We start from the raw sequence: 19234 nt of genomic DNA, 5'->3' as shown, positions 1-19234 counted from the left end.
CCACTTCACAATACAGCACTTACAGATGACCAGGGCAGCTTTAGCTGGGCAGAAATCTTACAAACTGACTTGTTGGAAAGGTGGCATCCTATGACCGTGCCACATTAAAAGTTACTGAGCTCTTAAGTACAAGCCATTCTACTGCCAGTGTTTGTCTATGGAGATGGCAGGGTTGTATGCTTTATTTTTATACACCTGTTAGCAACAGGTGTGGCTAAATTGCAGAATCCACAAATTTGAATGGGTGTCCACATACTGGTGTACTTTTATATACTACATTTATTTGCACTTGTGAGCGAGTTACACAACTGTAACTCCTTGACGCAACTAGTTAGCAAATGTTGTTTGCATGTAGTTTTCGTGAGTCTTCTCTCAAGCGCATCGCACTGTTGGCTAGCAATCGGTCCATCTCACAAATGTGTCCCACATGCAACAATGTCAGCACACAGTAAATAATACAGTCTGGGCTCATCAATGCCTCTTCACTCTGACCTTCTGTGACGACTTCTCTAGTCAAAGGAGGAAATCAGAGATCTTCTCCCCAGGTTTCTGTCGCAGGCCCTCAAACTTGTAGTAGAGGTGCTCCCATGACTCTGCTGTGCCGTATGTGTGCTCCAGTATGTTCAATTAGTCCTCTACCAATGCATCTTTGTGGTTAGCTCTTAGCACTGTAGCCACACTCAGAGCAGGGGCCTTGAAACTCTTGATGAGTCTCTTTCTCTTCTCCTGGTTGGAGTATTGCCACTCATGCAACATCTGGTTTACTTGTTCCATCCATGTCCTCTTCCCCAAAGGGCATTTACACCGTGCCATTGAAAGTCTGCAGTCTTCTGTACGGACTGGCCTCGTAGTGAGATGTCATAGCTTCCTTCAGAACCTTCCCCATGGCTTCAATGATGTATTCAGGTCTTGAGGCTGTGGCTTGGGGTTTGACAAGGTTCTTCAGCTTGCTATCTGAGATCTACTTACTCACCATGAAGGCCTGTAGTTTTTTTTTTTTTTTGTCCATCCACTGTTTCAGCTTTTCCATATTAATCTCCATTCTCTTTCCCTCTGAGCAATTGGAACTCGCTGTTAAAATGAGAGGGTTCCTAAATGGCTTGATATCGCCACTAATAGTTGGCCTTCTGATAGGGGGATAGTCTTTTCAATGTTTTATATTCACTGTTCACTGCACTGCCTTAATGTATAGTCCTGTTGTTTAATCGTTGCTCATCCATTATCTCAGGATCTCCTGTTAACCATCTCAGCAGTGCCTCCATTTGTAGCCCACTCTTCTGAGGTACTGGAGTTCATGTCAGTTTGGACCTACAGTAGTATCTAGGTGTGTGGCAATAATAAATTATGTGGTCTGTAAGCAGGCAGCATGTGAAAATGAGTGTGTGGACTGGGTGGGCCTAACCATAAATAAAATGGTCCAGTGCTTCCACCTAGTAGGTAATAAACCCTGAAGAATATTTAGTTTACCCAGTAGGAAATATAATACAGTGCCTTCAGAAAGTATCCACATCCCTTGACTTTTTCCACATATTGTTGTGCTACAGCCTGAATTTGTGACACTGGCCAACACACAATACACCATAATGTCAAAGTGGAATTATGTTTTTAGATTTCCTTACAAATTAATACAAAATAAAAATCTTAAATGTCTTGAGTCAATAAGTATTCAACCCCTTTGTTATGGCACGCCTAAACAAGTTGTGCAATAATAGTGTTTAACAGGATTTTTGAATGACTACCTCATCTCTGTACTACAGACATACAATTATGTGTAAGGTCCCTCAGTCAAGCAGTGAATTTCAAAAACAGATTTAACCACAAAGTCCAGGGAGGTTTTCCAATGCCTCACAAAGAAGGGCACATATTGGTATATGGGCAAAACAAAAGCAGACATTGAATATCCATTTGAGCATGGTGAAGTTATTCATTAGACTTTGGATGGTGTATCAATACACCCAGTCACTACAAAGATACAGGCGTCCTTCCTAACTCAGTTGCCGAAGAGGAAGGCTGGTGACAATGGTGACTTTAAAAACAGTTTATAGTTTAATGGCTGTGGTAGGAGAAAGCTGAAGATGGATCAACAACATTGTAATTACTCCACAGTACTAACCTAAATGACATAGTGAAAAGAATGAAGCCTGTACAAAATAAAATATTCCAAAACATGCATCCTGTTTGCAATAAGGCACTAAAGTAAAACTACAAAATAAATTAACTTTATGTTCTGAATACAAAGCATTACTTTTGGGGCAAATCCAGCACAACACATCACGTAGTTATTACTCTTCATATTTTCAAGCATGGTGGTTGCTGCATCATGTTATGGGTATGCTTGTCATCGGCAAGGACTAGGGAGTTTTTGAGGGGGGGGGGATAAAAATAAACGGAATAGAGCTAAGCACAGGCAAAATTGTAGAGGCAAACCTGGTTCTGTCTGCTTTCAAACAGACACTGGGAGACAAATGTGTCTTTCAGCATGACAATAACCTAAACACAAGGCCAAATATACACTGGAGTTGCTTAGACAACATTGAATGTTCCTAGTTACAGCTTTAACTTAAATCGTCTTGAAGATCTATGGCAAGACATGAAAATCACTGTCTAGCAATGATCAACAACCAACTTGACAGTACTTGAATCATTTTTGTAATGTGTAAATTATGAACTATCCAGGTTACTCAAAAAGACTCACAGCTGTATTTGCTGCAACATGTGATTCTAACATATCAGGGGTGTGAATACTTATGTAAATGAGGAATTTCATTTTCAATATATTTGCAAAAATGTCTAAAAATAAGCGCGCGGTGTGGTCAGCATTTTAGCATACGGTCGAGAGGCAGAAAGTGGAGCCTGTTGATTACAGTTGATCCTCTCAGTCAGAGACCGTTTATATTTTGTGTTTATTTTATTTAACCTTTATTTTGTCAGGGAGTCTTACTGAGACCAATGTCTCTTACAGACTAGCCCTGAATGACAAATGACAGAAAATACACATCAAAATGCGAGCAGAAAGAGAAACCCAGTCCTCAAAAGCAAACACATTCATCAGTAATAAGGTCCTCAATCAGCTTTCTGAATTGCACTAGAGGCACCAGAATATCAAATGTTAAATAAGTTTTAAGATTGTTCCACAAATAAGGTGCAAGAAAACTACAAGCTGATTTACCCAACTCCGTAGAGATCAAAGGAATTTACAGAGTTAGCCATCCCTGAGACCGGGTGTGGGAACTCGTATGTCTAAAGTTTAGTAAAGATGTTAAGTACAGTGGGACTTTTTTGTAAAAGAGCTTTTTAAATGGAAACATAGCTATGTATCAACCTGTGTGACATCTAAGAGAGTCAAACAACTTTCTGGTAGAGAATGCAGTGACGAGTACAAAAATGGTCACCCGTAATAAAGCACAGTGCGCTATGATAAACTGCATCTGATGGCTTTAATGAAGTGGCAGCTGTTCATATAGATGATGTAGTCTAGGTCTGATAGGAACGTTGACTGATAAATCTGCTTTCTACTATGTAGCGAGAGGCTTTCCACAGGTACAAGCAATAAATCCCTCGCTATCCTCACTGTGATCGGGGATGCTCAACTAAATATTCATCATATACTGTTGAAGTCAGACGTTTACATACACTTAGGTTAGTCATTAAAACCCGTTTTTCAACCACTCCACAAATGTGTTGTGAACAAACTATAGTTTTGGCAAGTCGGTTAGGACATTTTTTGCGTGACACAAGTAATGTTTACAACAATTGTTTACAGACAGCTTATTTCACTTATAATTCACTGTATCACAATTCCAGTGGGTCAGATGTTTACCTACACTAAGTTGACTGTGCCTTTAAACAGCTTGGAAAATTCCAGAAAATTACGTCATGGCTTTAGAAGATTCTGATAGGCTAATTTACATAATTTGAGTCAATTGGAGGTGTGCCTGTGGATGTATTTCAAGGCCTACCTTCAAACTTGGTGCCTCTTTGCTTGACATCATGGGAAAATCTAAAGAAATCAGCCAAGACCTCAGAAAGGAAAGAGGAAGGAGACACCTTCTGTCTCCTAGAGATGAAGGTACTTTGGTGCGAAAAGTACAAATCAATCCCAGAACAACAGAAAAGGACCTTGTGAAGATGCTGGAGGAAACTGGTACAAAAGTATCTACATCCACAGTAAAACGAGTCCTATGTCGACATAACCTGAAAGGCCGGTCAGCAAGGAAGAAGCCACTGCTCCAAAACCGCTTTAAAAATGCCAGACTACAGTTTGCAACTGCACATGGGGACAAAGATTGTACTTTTAGGAGAAATGTCCTCTGGTCTGATGAAACAAAAATAGAACTGTTTGGCCATAATGACCATCCTTGTGTTTGGAGGAAAAAGGGGGAGGCTTGCAAGACGAAGAACACCATCCCAACTGTGAAGCACAGGGGTGGCAGCATCATGTTGTGGGGGTGCTTTGCTGTAGGAGGGACTGGTGCACTTCACAAAATAGATGGCTCCATGAGGAAGGAAAATTTATGTGGATATATTGAAGCAACATCTCAAGACATCAGTCAGGGAGTTAAAGCTTGGTCTCAAATGGGTCTTCCAAATTGACAATGACCCCAAGCATACTCTCAAAGTTGTGGCAAATGGCGTAAGGACAACAAAGTCAAGGTATTGGAGTGGCCATCACAAAGCCTTGACCTTAATCCTATAGAAAATCTCTGGGCAGAACTGAAAAAGCGTGTGCGAGCAAGGAGGCCTGCAAACCTGACTCAGTTACACCAGGAGGAGGAAGAGGAATGGGCCAAAATTCACCCAACTTATTGTGGGAAGCTTGTGGAAGGCTAACCAAAACGTTTGACCCAAGTTAACCAATTTAAAGGCAATGCTACCAAATACTAATTGAGTGTATGTAAACTTCTGACCCACTGGGAATGTGTTGAAAGAAATAAAAGAGGAAATAAATCATAAATCATTCTCTCTACTATTATTCTGACATTTCACACTCTTAAAATAAAGTGGTGATCCTAACTGACCTAAGACGGGGAATTTTTACTAGGATTAATTGTCAAGAATTGTGAAAAACTGAGTTTAAATGTATTTGGCTAAGGTGTTTGTAAACTTCTGACTTCAACTGTATACTACATTGATTTGCACTGATGAGCGAATTACACAACTATAAACTGCTTGAAACAACTATTTAGCAAATGTTGATAGCTTGTAGTTTTCATGAGTCTTCTCTCGCACTTTTCACACTGTTGCCTAGCAACCGGTCAGTCTCCCAAATATGACCAACATGCAACAATGTCAGCACACAGTAAGTAATACCTGTTAGGCCCGGTTAAACAATTAAAAGGTAACCAGAGGGTTACATTTGTATATCAAGAAAGTGCTAAGTGGTGTGTGTGTGTGTGTGTGTGTGTGTGTGTGTGTGTGTGTGTGTGTGTGTGTGTGTGTGTGTGTGTGTGTGTGTGTGTGTGTGTGTGTGTGTGTGTGTGTGTGTGTGTGTGTGTGTGTGTGTGTGTGTGTGTGTGTGTGTGTGTGTGTGTGCGCGCTCGTATTTGTTCTGTGCACGTGTGTGTGTGTGAATAGTGGTTGTATCAGTCTTTGGGTCCTGTTGATGGCTGGTGTTGTGACCGTATTCTTTGATATGTGCTTCACAGATCCAGGACATCAGAGTGGAGACTGAGGATAACAAGGAGAAGAAGTCGGCTAAAGATGCTCTGCTGCTCTGGTGCCAGATGAAGACCGCAGGGTTAGTGTCTACACCACCACCAGCCTGAGGCCTACTGTATTCTACTATAGCACAAAGTTTGCAGAAACATCCTAGGGGGGGGGTTTCCAGAAAGATGGTTTAACAAATGCAGTATTCCCTGAACATATCAGGCTTCTCTTAACCAGAAAAGTGAGTCTGGGATTTCTTCCAGTTGCAAAAAATCACAAAGCAATACACAGCATTTGTGTAGAGGTCAAAGGGAAACTGTGTTGGGTTACATTGCTACAGGTTAAGTTGACCAGATACATGATTGATTGTAAAAAATAAATTTAAAAAAGATTAAGTTCCAAAATAAGATCTTCAGAATGATCTATTCTATGTCCAGTAAAGGATCTATTCGATGTCCAGTAATTCGTTCCATTTGTAATGCACAGCAAACAATTTTAGATTTTCCATAAAGGGATCAGTCATGGTGTTGGACAAGAATCTGATTGGCGGAGATTCCCCGTCTTTATCCACCAGGACAGGCTAAAATCAAGGTAACCTAGGAGGTAACACGTTTGCTTCAGAGCATTCATTGCCATGGTGTCTGATCATGCTCAACGTCAAGCTCTCTTTCTGGAACTGTAAATTCTGAGTTAGCCAGATCTGTCATATCAGAATTTGAGCAAACTCAATAATCTGTTTTTCTGGAACATCCGTCTGGTCAACAGATTATGGTCCTCAGTTTGGATAGAAAATATCAACATCATCAAGGGTTCCAACTTTGTGGCATCAGTTTGGGGAAGGCCCTTTCCTATTTCAGCATGACAATGCCCCCATGCACAAAGCGAGTTCCATACAGAAATGGTTTGTTGAGATTGGTGTGGAAGAACTTGATTGGCTTGCACAGAGCCCTGACCCCAACCCCATTGAACACCTTTGGGATGAATTGGAACGCCAACTGTGAGCCAGGACTAATCGCCCAACATTAGTCCCTGACCTCACTAATGCTCGTGGCTGAATGGAAGCAAGTCCCCGTAGCAATGTTCCAACATCTAGTGGAAAGCCTTCCCAGAAGAGTGGAGGCTGTTATAACATCAAAGGGAGACCAACTTCATATTTAAGCCCATGATTGTGGAATGAGATGTCCACATACTTTTGCTCATATCGTGTATATAGAACAATTTGGCCTATCCCAGTATTTATGGGTGAGTGACAGCCGTCTCAGGCATCACATGGCCTTGAAAGAAAAGCATCTAAGATATTTCACGATCAATGCTGTGTTTAACACAATTGATTTGATTAATTTTATTTAATTTCATTCATTGAAACTAAAGAGAATCTGTAGAGGAGCACAGGGCGGAAAACAGAACAGATGAAAGGTTGTCCACTTTTTAAAAAAACACAAGAAAGAGGATTTCAACACCCACTATCTGATATTGTTCTGAAAATGTTTCTGTAGTTAGTAACAGATACAATTAGCATTTGTGAAACACTCTTTTGTTGAAATATAATTTGATCTCTGAGAAAGCTAATTGATTGCACCCAAATTGGCCATTTTAATTCATAGGATTCAGATAATATTCAATAAATATAATAACCAACATCTGATTTGGACCAAACTTGTTCCTACCAATGAGTAAGACATGAGGAATCCCACCAATAATGGTCAAAAGCCAACCACGGACCTCCCACACCCCATGCCAATCCCACCCCAACAACCAATATACATTATTAGTGTTTGACAACTCGTATGAAGCTGTGGCTTGGAGTATTGCTTCTCCCCATACTATGAAATGTATTGCCTGTGAATATTGTGATGGTTCTCCCCTGTTCAGAAAAATATGCATTAGTTGTCGCTTGCATTATTTACCATGACATAGTGTGAAAGTACTAGGTTTTGACCACTAGATGCTGCTGTTCTTGCTACTCTCACACTGTTTTATCCATTCTGCTGGTCTCTTGTGTTTATTAAATAGATAGATTTGGCTCATTAGATTTGGCTGTTTATGAAAATAAATAGTGTGGTCATCAAGTCAGTCATCCATGAAATCAATTCAGTTTGTCCTTCTCTTAGCAACCTAATGCTTCAACCCAACTCTCCTTGAATAGTCCAACAAGTGGCCGCTTTCTAAAAGCGCCATCTCTAGGGACTATCTCTAGGGACTATCTCTAGGGGTTCAAATTTTACATTTACATTTACATTTAAGTCATTTAGCAGACGCTCTTATCCAGAGCGACTTACAAATTGGTGCATTCACCTTATGACATCCAGTGGAACAGTCACTTTACAATAGTGAATCTAAATCTTAAAGGGGGGGGGGGGTGAGAGGGATTACTTATCCTATCCTAGGTATTCCTTAAAGAGGTGGGGTTTCAGGTGTCTCCGGAAGGTAGTGATTGACTCCGCTGTCCTGGCGTCTTGAGGGAGTTTGTTCCACCATTGGGAGGCCAGAGCAGCGAACAGTTTTGACTGGGCTGAGCGGGAGCTGTACTTCCTCAGTGGTAGGGAGGCGAGCAGGCCAGAGGTGGAACAACTTTTGTGACAACTCTGATAAAATAATTGCATGGCAGTCTTATTTGTTTAAATAAAAGTTTCGGGAAACTGCTCTATATGTATTGTGGTTAGTGACGTTTACTATTAAACCCAACACAACTCGATAACAATTGTAAAATACTATGCATTGTGTGTTATTTACCACGCACGGGACAAAGTATATAAAAAAAACCCTAAGCAAGTCTCAGGTCTTAACTTTTGAGTCTCGAGGCCCGAGTCTCAAGTCACAAGTATTAATGGGCAACTATCAAGTAAAGTCCCGTGTTCCACAAGTGTTTTATGACAATTCCGTAGCAATGTCAATGCAGCACCCCCCCCCCTAACGATTTTTTAGTACCGATGATGCCCTGATGCAGAGGTGGCACCACAGGCCCCAAATTGGTGGGGAAATATGTTTTCCCCTGGTGTCCGGAGCCTTTCCTAATCTGAAAACCTAACCAAGTATAAATCAGGACCCTATATGGTCTGACAGTGATTCATTTGTAGTTGTAAAAAGGTATTTATAAGGGCAATGATTGGAGTGGGACCAGATTGACATTTGAGTCATTTAGCAGATGCTCTTATTCAGAGCAATTCAGGTTAAGTGCCTTGCTCAAGGGCACATCTGCAGATATTTTCACCTAGTCAGCTCGGGGATTCAACCAGTGACCTTTCAGTTAATGGCCTAACGCTCTTAACTACTAGGCTACCTGTTGCCTAGGTATACAGATATGTTCTAAACAGGTCACGTGGTTTTAAAGAAATTCTGGAAAAACTCCTGGACCTAGGGAGGATGAAAAACCTGTCAAACTGCAGCAGCCTTGTACTTGTTAATATGAATTATATTTTAAAAAGACACTTTTCCTTTTCACAGACACAACCACTGCAATTGGACAATAGAACTCACTGGGCTGAGCTTTCTTTATGCAGGTTTGCATCATATAGGCCTATGCAACTGCAATTCAAAAGTAACTCGGTGTGTTTATATAATCAGTATTGTGTTTGATTACTTTCAGTTAATAATTTTGGATTATAAAGGTCAGCCTAGCCAGCCAGCCCTAGATTGAATATAGCCTAAACCAAATTCTAACACAAATAAATGGGCTATAAATTGGCTACATTACATTACCATTTTGTTTACCCTGGCCAGAGGGCAAGACATTACAGGGTGCATTGGCTGTAGCCTATGCAGCTGCAGTAGTTCTCAGTAGCCTAGTTGATCAGACTGAGAAATCGACTTGTTTTCTTCGCATACAGTTTAGGTGTAGGGCAGCTGCAACATTCCTGTGAAGAGTTCTTGCTTGTGTATGTCAGGAGTGATGTGTTATCACCTTTGCTAAATAAATACCGGAGGTCAGTGGAGCAGCACACGCTTTCCTAGACCTGTGATTTCCGTGAATCTGATTGGTCACGACACAGAACAGAACACACAGAACCTACAGCACTCGTATATGAAGGACAAAAATGCTTACATAGTGCACAAGATGACAAATCAAGTCTCGGGTTATGCAGTTCAAGTCCAAGATAAGTCATGAGTCATAGATGCTGAAGACAAAGTCAAGTGGCAAGTGTTTTTTCTTTTAGCCAAGTCATGTCTCAAGTCACAAAATCTGTCACGTGACTCAAGTCAACACCTCTGGTTTTTACCATTGAAGACCAGTAGAGACCATAATATTGGAACCATTAGAACTGGATGTAGCCTTGTAGTTTGCTTGTTCACCATGAATGGTCCAATAGTAACTAATACAGACCTTTTTGGAAGGGAATAAACCACACGCAACAGGGCCATTTCCTGACAAACTGATTTGCTTTCATAGAGGACTAGACAATGACCTGAATTGTTAGGATGACCACACAATGTATTTTCATCATGAGTCAAATCTATTGGTTTTCTACCAAAAATTGCAAAGGAAATGTTGTGACACACAAGAAAGCAGGAAAACATATAAAAGATTGTGGCGGTATATCAAGAACAGCAGCATCTAGTGGTCAAACCCTGATACTTTCTCACTATTTTAAGGTAAATAATGCAAGGGACTTCAATAACTAATTTCTCTGAACAGGGTGAAAAAAGAACATCACCAGATTCACAGGTAATACATTATATAGTATGGAGAAGCAATACTCCAAGCTGAAGCTTCATACTACTTGTCAAACATAGAGAACCGATACAGTATATTGGTTGCTGGGGTGGGATTGGCATGGGGTGTGGGTGGTCCGTAGGTGGCTTTTGACAATTTTGGGGGATTCCTCATGTCTTATAGACTGGGATAACTATTGAATATTATCTGAATCCTATACATTAAAATGGCCTATTTGGGTGCAATAAATTGGCTTAATTTCTCAGAGAACAAAATAATGTTTCAGGAATGCCAGTATAACTATAGAAACCATTTCAGAACCATCTGAGATGGTGGGTGTCATGGCTTGCTCAAATGACATGGAACGACTCTGAAATCACACGAGGGTGTCACATCAGACATCACGGCCTAAATGTTAGGCTGTTTAAAACATCAGCAGCATTAACAGCCCCCGGGCTACATGCTGAATAAGTCAATTCACTCATTAACAAAGCTAACACTGCTAATGCCCAGCTTCAAATATTGTTTGTCATTTGAAACTTATTTGGAACATAGGGTAGGTAGGTGGAACACATTTTCAAAAGCCATCTGTTTCATTGATGAGGGATTTGGATGCAGGAGATTTGATTTGATTATTATTATTATTATTATTATTAGATGATTGAAGAACAACAAAGGTCTCTCCAAATTGCCATCAAAGACTTATGTTGACGGACAATGTGAGTTTGTCGTTTAGTCAACAGTAGGCTCATACACAAGCAACAGAGCGCAATAGTAATGGCATATTTTTGTTGGCACTAACTCCATGGTTCGATGCCCAAAGTCTATGGGCAAATGCATGGAGTTTCTGTAGGGTTTTTGGATAAATGCTAAAGTAAGGTCTGTGATAAACACAGGCTTCTCATATCTTATACTGAACAGAAAAATATTTATGCAACCATTTCAAAGATTTTACTGAGTTACAGTTCATTTAAGGAAATGAGTCAATTAAAATAAATAAATTAGGCCCTTATCTATAGATTTCCCATGTCTGGGCAGAGGTGCAGCCACGAGTGTGCCTGGGAGGGCATAGGCCACCCACTGGGGAGCCAGGCCCAGCCAATCAGAATGATTTTTTCCCCACAAAAGGGCTTTATTACAGACATAAATACTCCTCAGCACCCCATCAGATGATCCCACATGTGAAGAAGCCGGATGTGGAGGTCCTGGGCTGGCGTGGTTACACGTGGTTGTGAAGCCAGTAGAACATACTGCCAAATTCTTTAAAATGACTTTGGAGGTGACTTATTGTAGAGAAATAAACATTCAATTCTCTGGCAACAGCTTTGGTGGACATTCCTGCAGTAATGCCAATTGCATGCTCCCTCAACTTGAGACATCTGTGGTGTTGTGACAAACTGCACATTTTAATGTGGCCTTTTATTGTCTCTACCACAAGGTGCATCTGTGTAATGATCATGCTGTTTAATTAACTTCATGATATGCCACACTTGTCAGGTGGATGGATTATCTTGGCAAATGAGAAATGCTCACTAACAGGGATGTAAACAAATTTGTGCAAAACATTTTAGACAAATAATATTTTTGTGCGCATGGACAATTTCTGGGATCTTTTATTTCAGCTCATAAAGCATGGGACCGACACTTTACATGTTGCGTTTATGTTTTTGTTCAGTGTATATGTTTTCTTCTATGAGATCGGCTAACGTAACTTTTTTTTAAATAAATGTAAAAAAATCACAAAGCACATAAGTCCTCATAATTCATAAGGTCATGTTAACTGGCTGATATGATCTCCTAGAACAAAATGTATAAGATATCCTAAATCTGTGTTAACCTCAGGCCTTATTTTTTGGCGTTTATCCCAAAACTCTATTCTTTCCCCCCATAGGAATGGCTGAACGAACCAGAGGTAACTCATTTAGGTTTCTTAGGACTTCAAGCAGGCGAGCTCTATTTCCCTAACCTATGTGTTCTGTCGGTTTTCCAGATATCCCAACGTAAACATTCACAACTTCAGCACCAGCTGGAGGGATGGCATGGCTTTCAACGCCATCCTCCACAAACACAGACCTGACCTGATAGACTTTGACAAGCTGAAAAAGTCAAATGCCCACCACAACCTGCAGAATGCCTTCAACCTGGCAGAGCAACACCTGGGCCTCCACAAGCTACTGGACGTAGAGGGTTAGTACAGAGTACACGCATGTAAACACACAAGCTCAAACGCATGGAAACGTGAACACGCACATACTTCATTATGCATTACATACTCTGAATATACTCATCGGCGCATGACTCTGTACTGTTTTACATAGTCCTGGAATTCCATAGTCTGGTGAAAACAACACATACAGTGTACAGAACAGTAGGAGGCTGGAGGAGGTGCTTACACTGCTGAAGCATACTGTACTCTAGTCCTGCCTCCCGTGCATCTGCCAGTGCTTTATGCCATTATGATAGTACATTTTCACCTGACACCCAGTTATGTATGCCCTTAAAGAATGCCATATTATCCCGGTATGAATACATGGAAACCTGACAACTGTTACTACTGTACAACACTTACAGAAACCACATCATGTGTAGTTTGACAGGCCGCTACTTCTGGGTCGCGTCTTTAACGGGTGACTGACAGACCCATTATTGGAGGGTGACGGGTACAAACAGAAAAGCAATGTTCACCGCTGGAGCTCTTTCTTTTTAAGCGTGGCAGAGTAATGGCTGTGTTAAATATTTAGTAAGGTGTGGTTCTGAGATGTCAGCATGCTTTCTCAGAGGTCTGCAGTATGGGGCACAAAGAGACGCAGGCATGAGAACGCTTCCGAGCATAGCAGCCCCTCTTCCCCGACCACCTCCGTCTAAACATAGCTACTAAATCAATTTTCCCTCAAATAAATTGAATTTTTCTCAGCAGAGCGGGGCGGAAGCCAAGCCCTCTGTTGATGTCTGTAGATTAGGGAAACATGGGGCTGTCAAAGCCATTTCTGTCTGACTCTTATCGTGCGTGTTATCGTTACCTCTACAGATATCAGCGTGGACCACCCTGATGAGAAGTCCATCATCACCTATGTTGTGACCTACTACCACTACTTCTCCAAGATGAAGGCCCTGAAGGTGGAGGGCAAACGGATTGGGAAGGTGAGGGGTCAGAGTTCACATCTTCCACAACCTGGATCACAAGAGAACAAAGTATCTTGTCCTGTACTTCTCCAAGCACAATCATTCCCTTTACTTTATGACAAGGCCTTATATTTGAACTTTCTCACCGACGTAGCTGTAATCAGTATATAATGTATGTACTGTTATGCTGATTCACCACATTCATCTCCCAGGTGCTGGACAATGCCATTGAGACCGATAACATGATTCAGAAATATGAGAGTCTGGCCTCTGACCTCCTGGAATGGATTGAACAGACCATCATCATCCTCAACAACCGCAGGTTTGCCAACTCCCTAGTTGGGGTGCAGCAACAGCTCCAGGCCTTCAACACCTACCGTACCGTCGAAAAGCCGCCCAAGTGAGTCTCACACACACACACACACACACACACACACTTACATGGCGGAATTAAGTCTCACACCATATCCTCCACCTATGATCCACACAGCAGCTTGTAATTTACTGTAACATTACAGCATCAATTCCCGGAATTGACTCACCAAGGACTAAACTGAAACTGTCAGGATTCTAGATGTGTATTCTATTACTGATATACAGTTGTATCGGATTCATGGTGAACTAATGCCTCTTGGCACACTGCTCTTGCTAGTATCACTTTTTTTATTCAAGCTTCGTGTCGGCATTTGTCAGAGCTTTTTCAGAATGACATTTTTTAATTCTGAGAAGTGGCTAAAAGTAAAGCTTGCTTAGACAGATGTTTCAGCCTGTTGAAATGGACTCTGACACCATTTCCACAGAGGCAACAATGTCACCCCTACTGCTGACAAAATACCTCTCCCTCTGTGGTCTACGGTCCTTGGACTACGGGCAGAAAAAATAATGCTGGTCTTTATGTTGACAGATGGAGCTGGATGGCTCAACGCAAAAGTCAAGAGGCCACCAGCCATTAGGGAGATTAGCCAAATTCCACTCAGTCTCTCCTCGGTAAGGTTTACGCTCAAAATTAAAATAGTTTCTGTTTCTGTCAGGTTCACTGAGAAAGGCAACCTGGAGGTTCTCCTCTTCACCATCCAGAGCAAGATGAGGGCCAACAATCAGAAGGTCTACATCCCGCGGGACGGAAAACTCATCTCAGACATCAACAAGGTGAGACCTATTGCTCTTTAAAGAACAGGCTCTTATCTCGAAACATACACTCAGAAACCTAATATGTGGTTCCTCAATTAGAATGGATTAAGGTGACAGACAATTTAAGGGCGGTAAGCTGATCGACAGTGGGTTAAAATAGATTTAATAGACAGACATGGTTTCTGTAAGTTTGGTATAGTTGATGACAGGAAGCTTTACTTTGCTTTGTGCTAGGTGTATTTAGTTGCTAGGTGGATTTAGTTGGTGCAGTTGCTAGGTGGGTTTAGTTGTTTGACAATATGGTAAGACCATAAGACAAGGTTTAATACGGTAGATGTATTAGGTCCATAGAGTTCTGCACCGGGCACCTGTGTGACTGTTACTCGATCGTGTGTGTGTGTCAGGCCTGGGAGAGGCTGGAGAAGTCAGAGCATGAGAGGGAGCTGGCTCTAAGGACGGAGCTGATTCGTCAGGAGAAACTGGAGCAGCTGGCCCGCCGCTTTGACCGCAAAGCCGCCATGAGAGAGACCTGGCTGAGTGAGAACCAACGGCTCGTCTCACAGGTAACACACACACATACACTCATGAAAACACTAATGCTGCACGCTCATTGATACACACACACTATTGGTACACACTAACGATGACGCCACTCCTACAGTATTGTCTACATTAACTCTATTGGTTCATAGCATTCCCTTGTGGTCATACAGAGTAATGTACAATGAAGTCATTTCCCTCCCCTGATTCATCCTCATGATCTTGACCCGTTTAATATCCCTGCTAGTTCTAAGAACATAAACTACTGGGTGGAGATTATGTCACTGCTTAGCAGTTAGATACAAACCTGTAACTCTCCTCACTCCTTCTTTCTCTGCCCTTCTTCCGCCCTCCCTCAGGACAACTTTGGCTTCGACCTGCAGGCGGTGGAGGCCGCCACCAAGAAGCACGAGGCCATCGAGACGGACATCGGGGCCTACGAGGAGCGTGTGCAGGCAGTGCTCTCCGTGGCCAAGGAGCTGGAGGCAGAGAACTACCATGACATCAAGCGCGTGACAGCGAGGAAGGACAACGTGCTGCGTCTGTGGGAGTACCTGTTGGAGCTGCTGAAGGCCCGGCGCATCCGGCTGGAGATGAACCTGGGCCTGCAGAGGGTCTTCCAGGAGATGCTTTACATCATGGACTGGATGGATGAGATGAAGGTGAGGAAGATGATGTTGGTGATGATGATGGAGGGATATATTGGGGACTTTGGTTGGATGGTGGGGTAAGAATTGTCTTGATACAGTAGCTTACTCAGTCACATATTTGTGATGTAAGAGCTATTGCCTATTTCTTAGTTACATTACCCACTATTGACCCCAGTGACCTGTGGCCTTCCTGACCCTGGAGATGTGTCCTGTATCTTCAGATGCTGCTGCTGTCTCAGGACTATGGGAAACACCTGCTGGGAGTGGAGGACCTGCTGCAGAAGCACACTCTGGTGGAGGCTGATATTGCCATCCAGGCCGACCGCGTCAAAGCCGTCAACAACAACGCTCAGAAGTTCGCCATTGATGCAGAGGGTGAGTAACATGTTCTGGGATTACAGTCGGTTTTGGGTGGTACGTGATTATACTCTCTCTGTGGGTGATACCTGTAGGCTAAGAGGTGTGAGATTAATTGTATCCTGAAAGGGTATAGCCTGTTATAAAATCCAAGCCAATGCTGCCACCTGTCAGCAAAATAAGTCCTTGATCTTTGTCAGTTAAAGCCTGTATTCTCAGTTTAAATGAAACAAGTGTGCTAATAATTGTGATGTGTTCCTCTTTAGGCTACAAGCCCTGTGACCCCCAGGTGATCCGGGACCGAGTGGCCCACATGGAGTTCTGTTACGCAGAGCTGAGCCAGCTGGCCGCCGATCGCTGTGCCCGCCTGGAGGAGTCCCGCCGCCTCTGGAAGTTCTTCTGGGAGATGGCCGAGGAGGAGGGCTGGATCCGTGAGAAAGAGCAGATCCTGTCCTCGGAGGACTCCGGTAAGGATCTGACGGGCACCGTGCGTCTACTGAGCCAGCACCGCGCCTTCGAGGATGAGATGATCGGCCGCGCCGGCCACCTGCAACAGACCATCAAGCAGGGCGAGGCGCTGGTGGCCGCCGACCACTTCGGAGCCGACAAGATCCGTGAGCGCATTCAAGACATCCAGGAGCAGTGGGCGGCCTTGGAGAGGCTATCTGCCGTTAGGAAGGCCCGGCTGGAGGAGGCCTGCAACCTGCACCAGTTCCAGGCTGACGCCGACGACATCGACGCCTGGATGCTGGATGTTCTCCGCATTGTGTCCAGTGCCGACGTGGGCCACGACGAGTTCTCCACCCAGGCCCTGGTCAAGAAGCACAAGGATGTGGCCGAGGAGATTGCTGGCTACCGACCTGTCATCGACGCCCTGCACGAGCAGTCCAAAACCCTGCCCGGGGAACAGACTGGCTCAGAGGAGGTGCAGGGGCGCCTGTCGGGCATCGAGGAGCGCTATAAGGAGGTGGCTGAGCTGACCCGGCTGAGGAAGCAGGCCCTACAGGATGCCCTGGCCCTCTACAAGATGTTCAGCGAGGCGGATGCCTGTGAGGTGTGGATCGATGAGAAGGAGCAGTGGCTCAACAGTATGGAGATACCAGAGAAACTGGAGGATCTGGAAGTCGTTCAGCACAGGTAAAGACAACCAGCCTAACCATGCTTATTCAGTCCAGATGCATTATGTCAGTTGATATATTTGGAGATTTGCTGTTTTCATTTCAGGACAACCCATTCTCTTGAGGCAGACTGTGTAGACATATAACTCCCTCAGTGAAACCACTTTGCAAAGAAAATGAGTTGTAAGAATATTTCCCATCATGTTTGCAGTAACTTTGTATGTTTGTGACAGCTAGAATGAAATGAATGTTCTCCCGGCGGTTTGATTGGCCATTGGAATGTAGCACAGTGAAAGGGATGTGTGAAACTAACACTTTTTATGCAAGCACGGGTGGGCCGCTAGTGTAAAATGTGGAAACTAGACTCCTATAATTCATGTTCCACTTAACAACAGAGCCCACAATGTTTTAAAGCCAATCATTCTAAAGTCTTCCCACACTGAGAAGAAACAGGCACTTGTCTTCAGTTTGCTGAGTGTTTTGGACAGTGGTTCAATGCTTGTTTACTCCAATGTGTGTCTTTGGTCTGAAATGATCTCTCCCCCTCCACACTGTTTACTCACAATGCACCGCATGGAATCATTCCCAGACTCCTGTTTCATTGGCTTAGCTTCTGTGTGATATACTGGCAACTGGAACGTGACATTATAGTTCAGCTGGAAACAAAGCATGTTAACGGGATTTACATTAAGATTACATTGTTTCCATATGTTTATGTACAGTACACTCATTCCCTCTACCACCTCTACCGTTTCTACTCCTCTACCTCCCCCTCTCTAACTCCCCCTCTCTACACCATCATCCTCCTCCTCTTCCTTCCCCTTTTCTACCCCCTCTTCCCTCGCAGGTTTGAAAGTCTGGAGCCAGAGATGAACAACCAAGCCTCACGTGTTGCCGTGGTGAACCAGATTGCTAGGCAACTCATCCACAGTGGTCACCCCAGTGAAAAGGAAATCAAAGCCCAACAGGACAAACTCAACACCAGGTATAGTAGCACCCTACATCAACCTCAACACCAACAACACTTAACCTCAGTTAATAACCTCTAGTGGGAAAGTAGTGTTCCCTGACTGTGTGTGTGTTTCGACATCTCTCTAGATGGAGTCAGTTCCGTGACCTAGTTGACCTGAAGAAAGACTCCCTCAACTCAGCTCTGGGTGTACAGAACTACCACCTGGAGTGTAACGAGACCAAGTCGTGGATCCGCGAGAAGACCAAGGTGATCGAGTCCACCCAGGAGCTGGGCAATGACCTGGCCGGGGTCATGGCCCTGCAGCGCAAGCTCACCGGCATGGAGCGTGACCTGACCGCCATCGAGGACAAGCTAGGAGAACTGGGGAAGGAGGGGGAGCACCTTGCAGCCGAGCACCCTGACCAGGCCCAGGGCATCATGGGTCGCCTGGGGGAGATCACAGGAGTGTGGGACGAGATGAAGGGCACCCTGAAGAACCGCGAGGAGTCCCTGGGCGAGGCCAGCAAGCTGCAGCAGTTCCTCCGGGAGCTGGATGACTTCCAGTCATGGCTATCCAAGACCCAGACGGCCATTGCTTCAGAAGACATGCCCAACACACTGACGGAGGCCGAAAAGCTGCTGGCGCAGCACGAGGGCATCAAGAACGAGATCCGCAACTATGAAGTGGACTACCAGAAGATGAGGGACATGGGGGAAATGGTGACCCAGGGCCAGACAGACGCCCAGTACATGTTCCTGAGGCAGAGGCTGCAGGCCCTGGACACGGGCTGGAACGAGCTGCACAAGATGTGGGAGAACCGTCAGAACCTGCTGTCCCAGTCCCATGCCCACCAGCTGTTCCTCAGGGATACCAAGCAGGCTGAAGCCTTCCTCAACAACCAGGTAACATCCCATTACATTACACAGTACGGACTCCATTTGGCTCACAACAATGTTAGTGAGAACTAAGCAAAATAATATATTGGATAGACTGGGTGGCACAGTGTCCAAGGAGACTTCTGAAAGCACGTACCACCGCATTTAACCCTGGGAAGGTGACTGGGAG

General features: G+C 43.7%; 1 protein-coding gene across 2 annotated transcripts in view; it reads left to right on the top strand.

The window, feature by feature from the left end:
- LOC124038318 (spectrin beta chain, non-erythrocytic 1) overlaps positions 1 to 19234 on the top strand; it is a 112786-nt gene that overhangs the window by 71820 nt on the left and 21732 nt on the right. For both annotated transcript variants that reach the window (XM_046354049.1, XM_046354048.1), the window contains 11 exons: positions 5646 to 5737; positions 12288 to 12484; positions 13326 to 13438; positions 13633 to 13820; positions 14452 to 14569; positions 14956 to 15114; positions 15451 to 15753; positions 15963 to 16116; positions 16365 to 17235; positions 18064 to 18201; positions 18315 to 19071. In XM_046354049.1, coding sequence (XP_046210005.1) covers positions 5646 to 5737; positions 12288 to 12484; positions 13326 to 13438; positions 13633 to 13820; positions 14452 to 14569; positions 14956 to 15114; positions 15451 to 15753; positions 15963 to 16116; positions 16365 to 17235; positions 18064 to 18201; positions 18315 to 19071 — 3090 coding nt within the window. The remainder of the gene's footprint in view (positions 1 to 5645; positions 5738 to 12287; positions 12485 to 13325; positions 13439 to 13632; positions 13821 to 14451; positions 14570 to 14955; positions 15115 to 15450; positions 15754 to 15962; positions 16117 to 16364; positions 17236 to 18063; positions 18202 to 18314; positions 19072 to 19234) is intronic.

Source organism: Oncorhynchus gorbuscha, linkage group LG06, assembly GCF_021184085.1.
Source record: "Oncorhynchus gorbuscha isolate QuinsamMale2020 ecotype Even-year linkage group LG06, OgorEven_v1.0, whole genome shotgun sequence".
Lineage (NCBI taxonomy): Eukaryota > Metazoa > Chordata > Actinopteri > Salmoniformes > Salmonidae > Oncorhynchus > Oncorhynchus gorbuscha.
The sequence above is the reverse complement of the archived record's forward strand: the minus strand, read 5'-3'. Positions and strand labels throughout refer to the sequence as shown.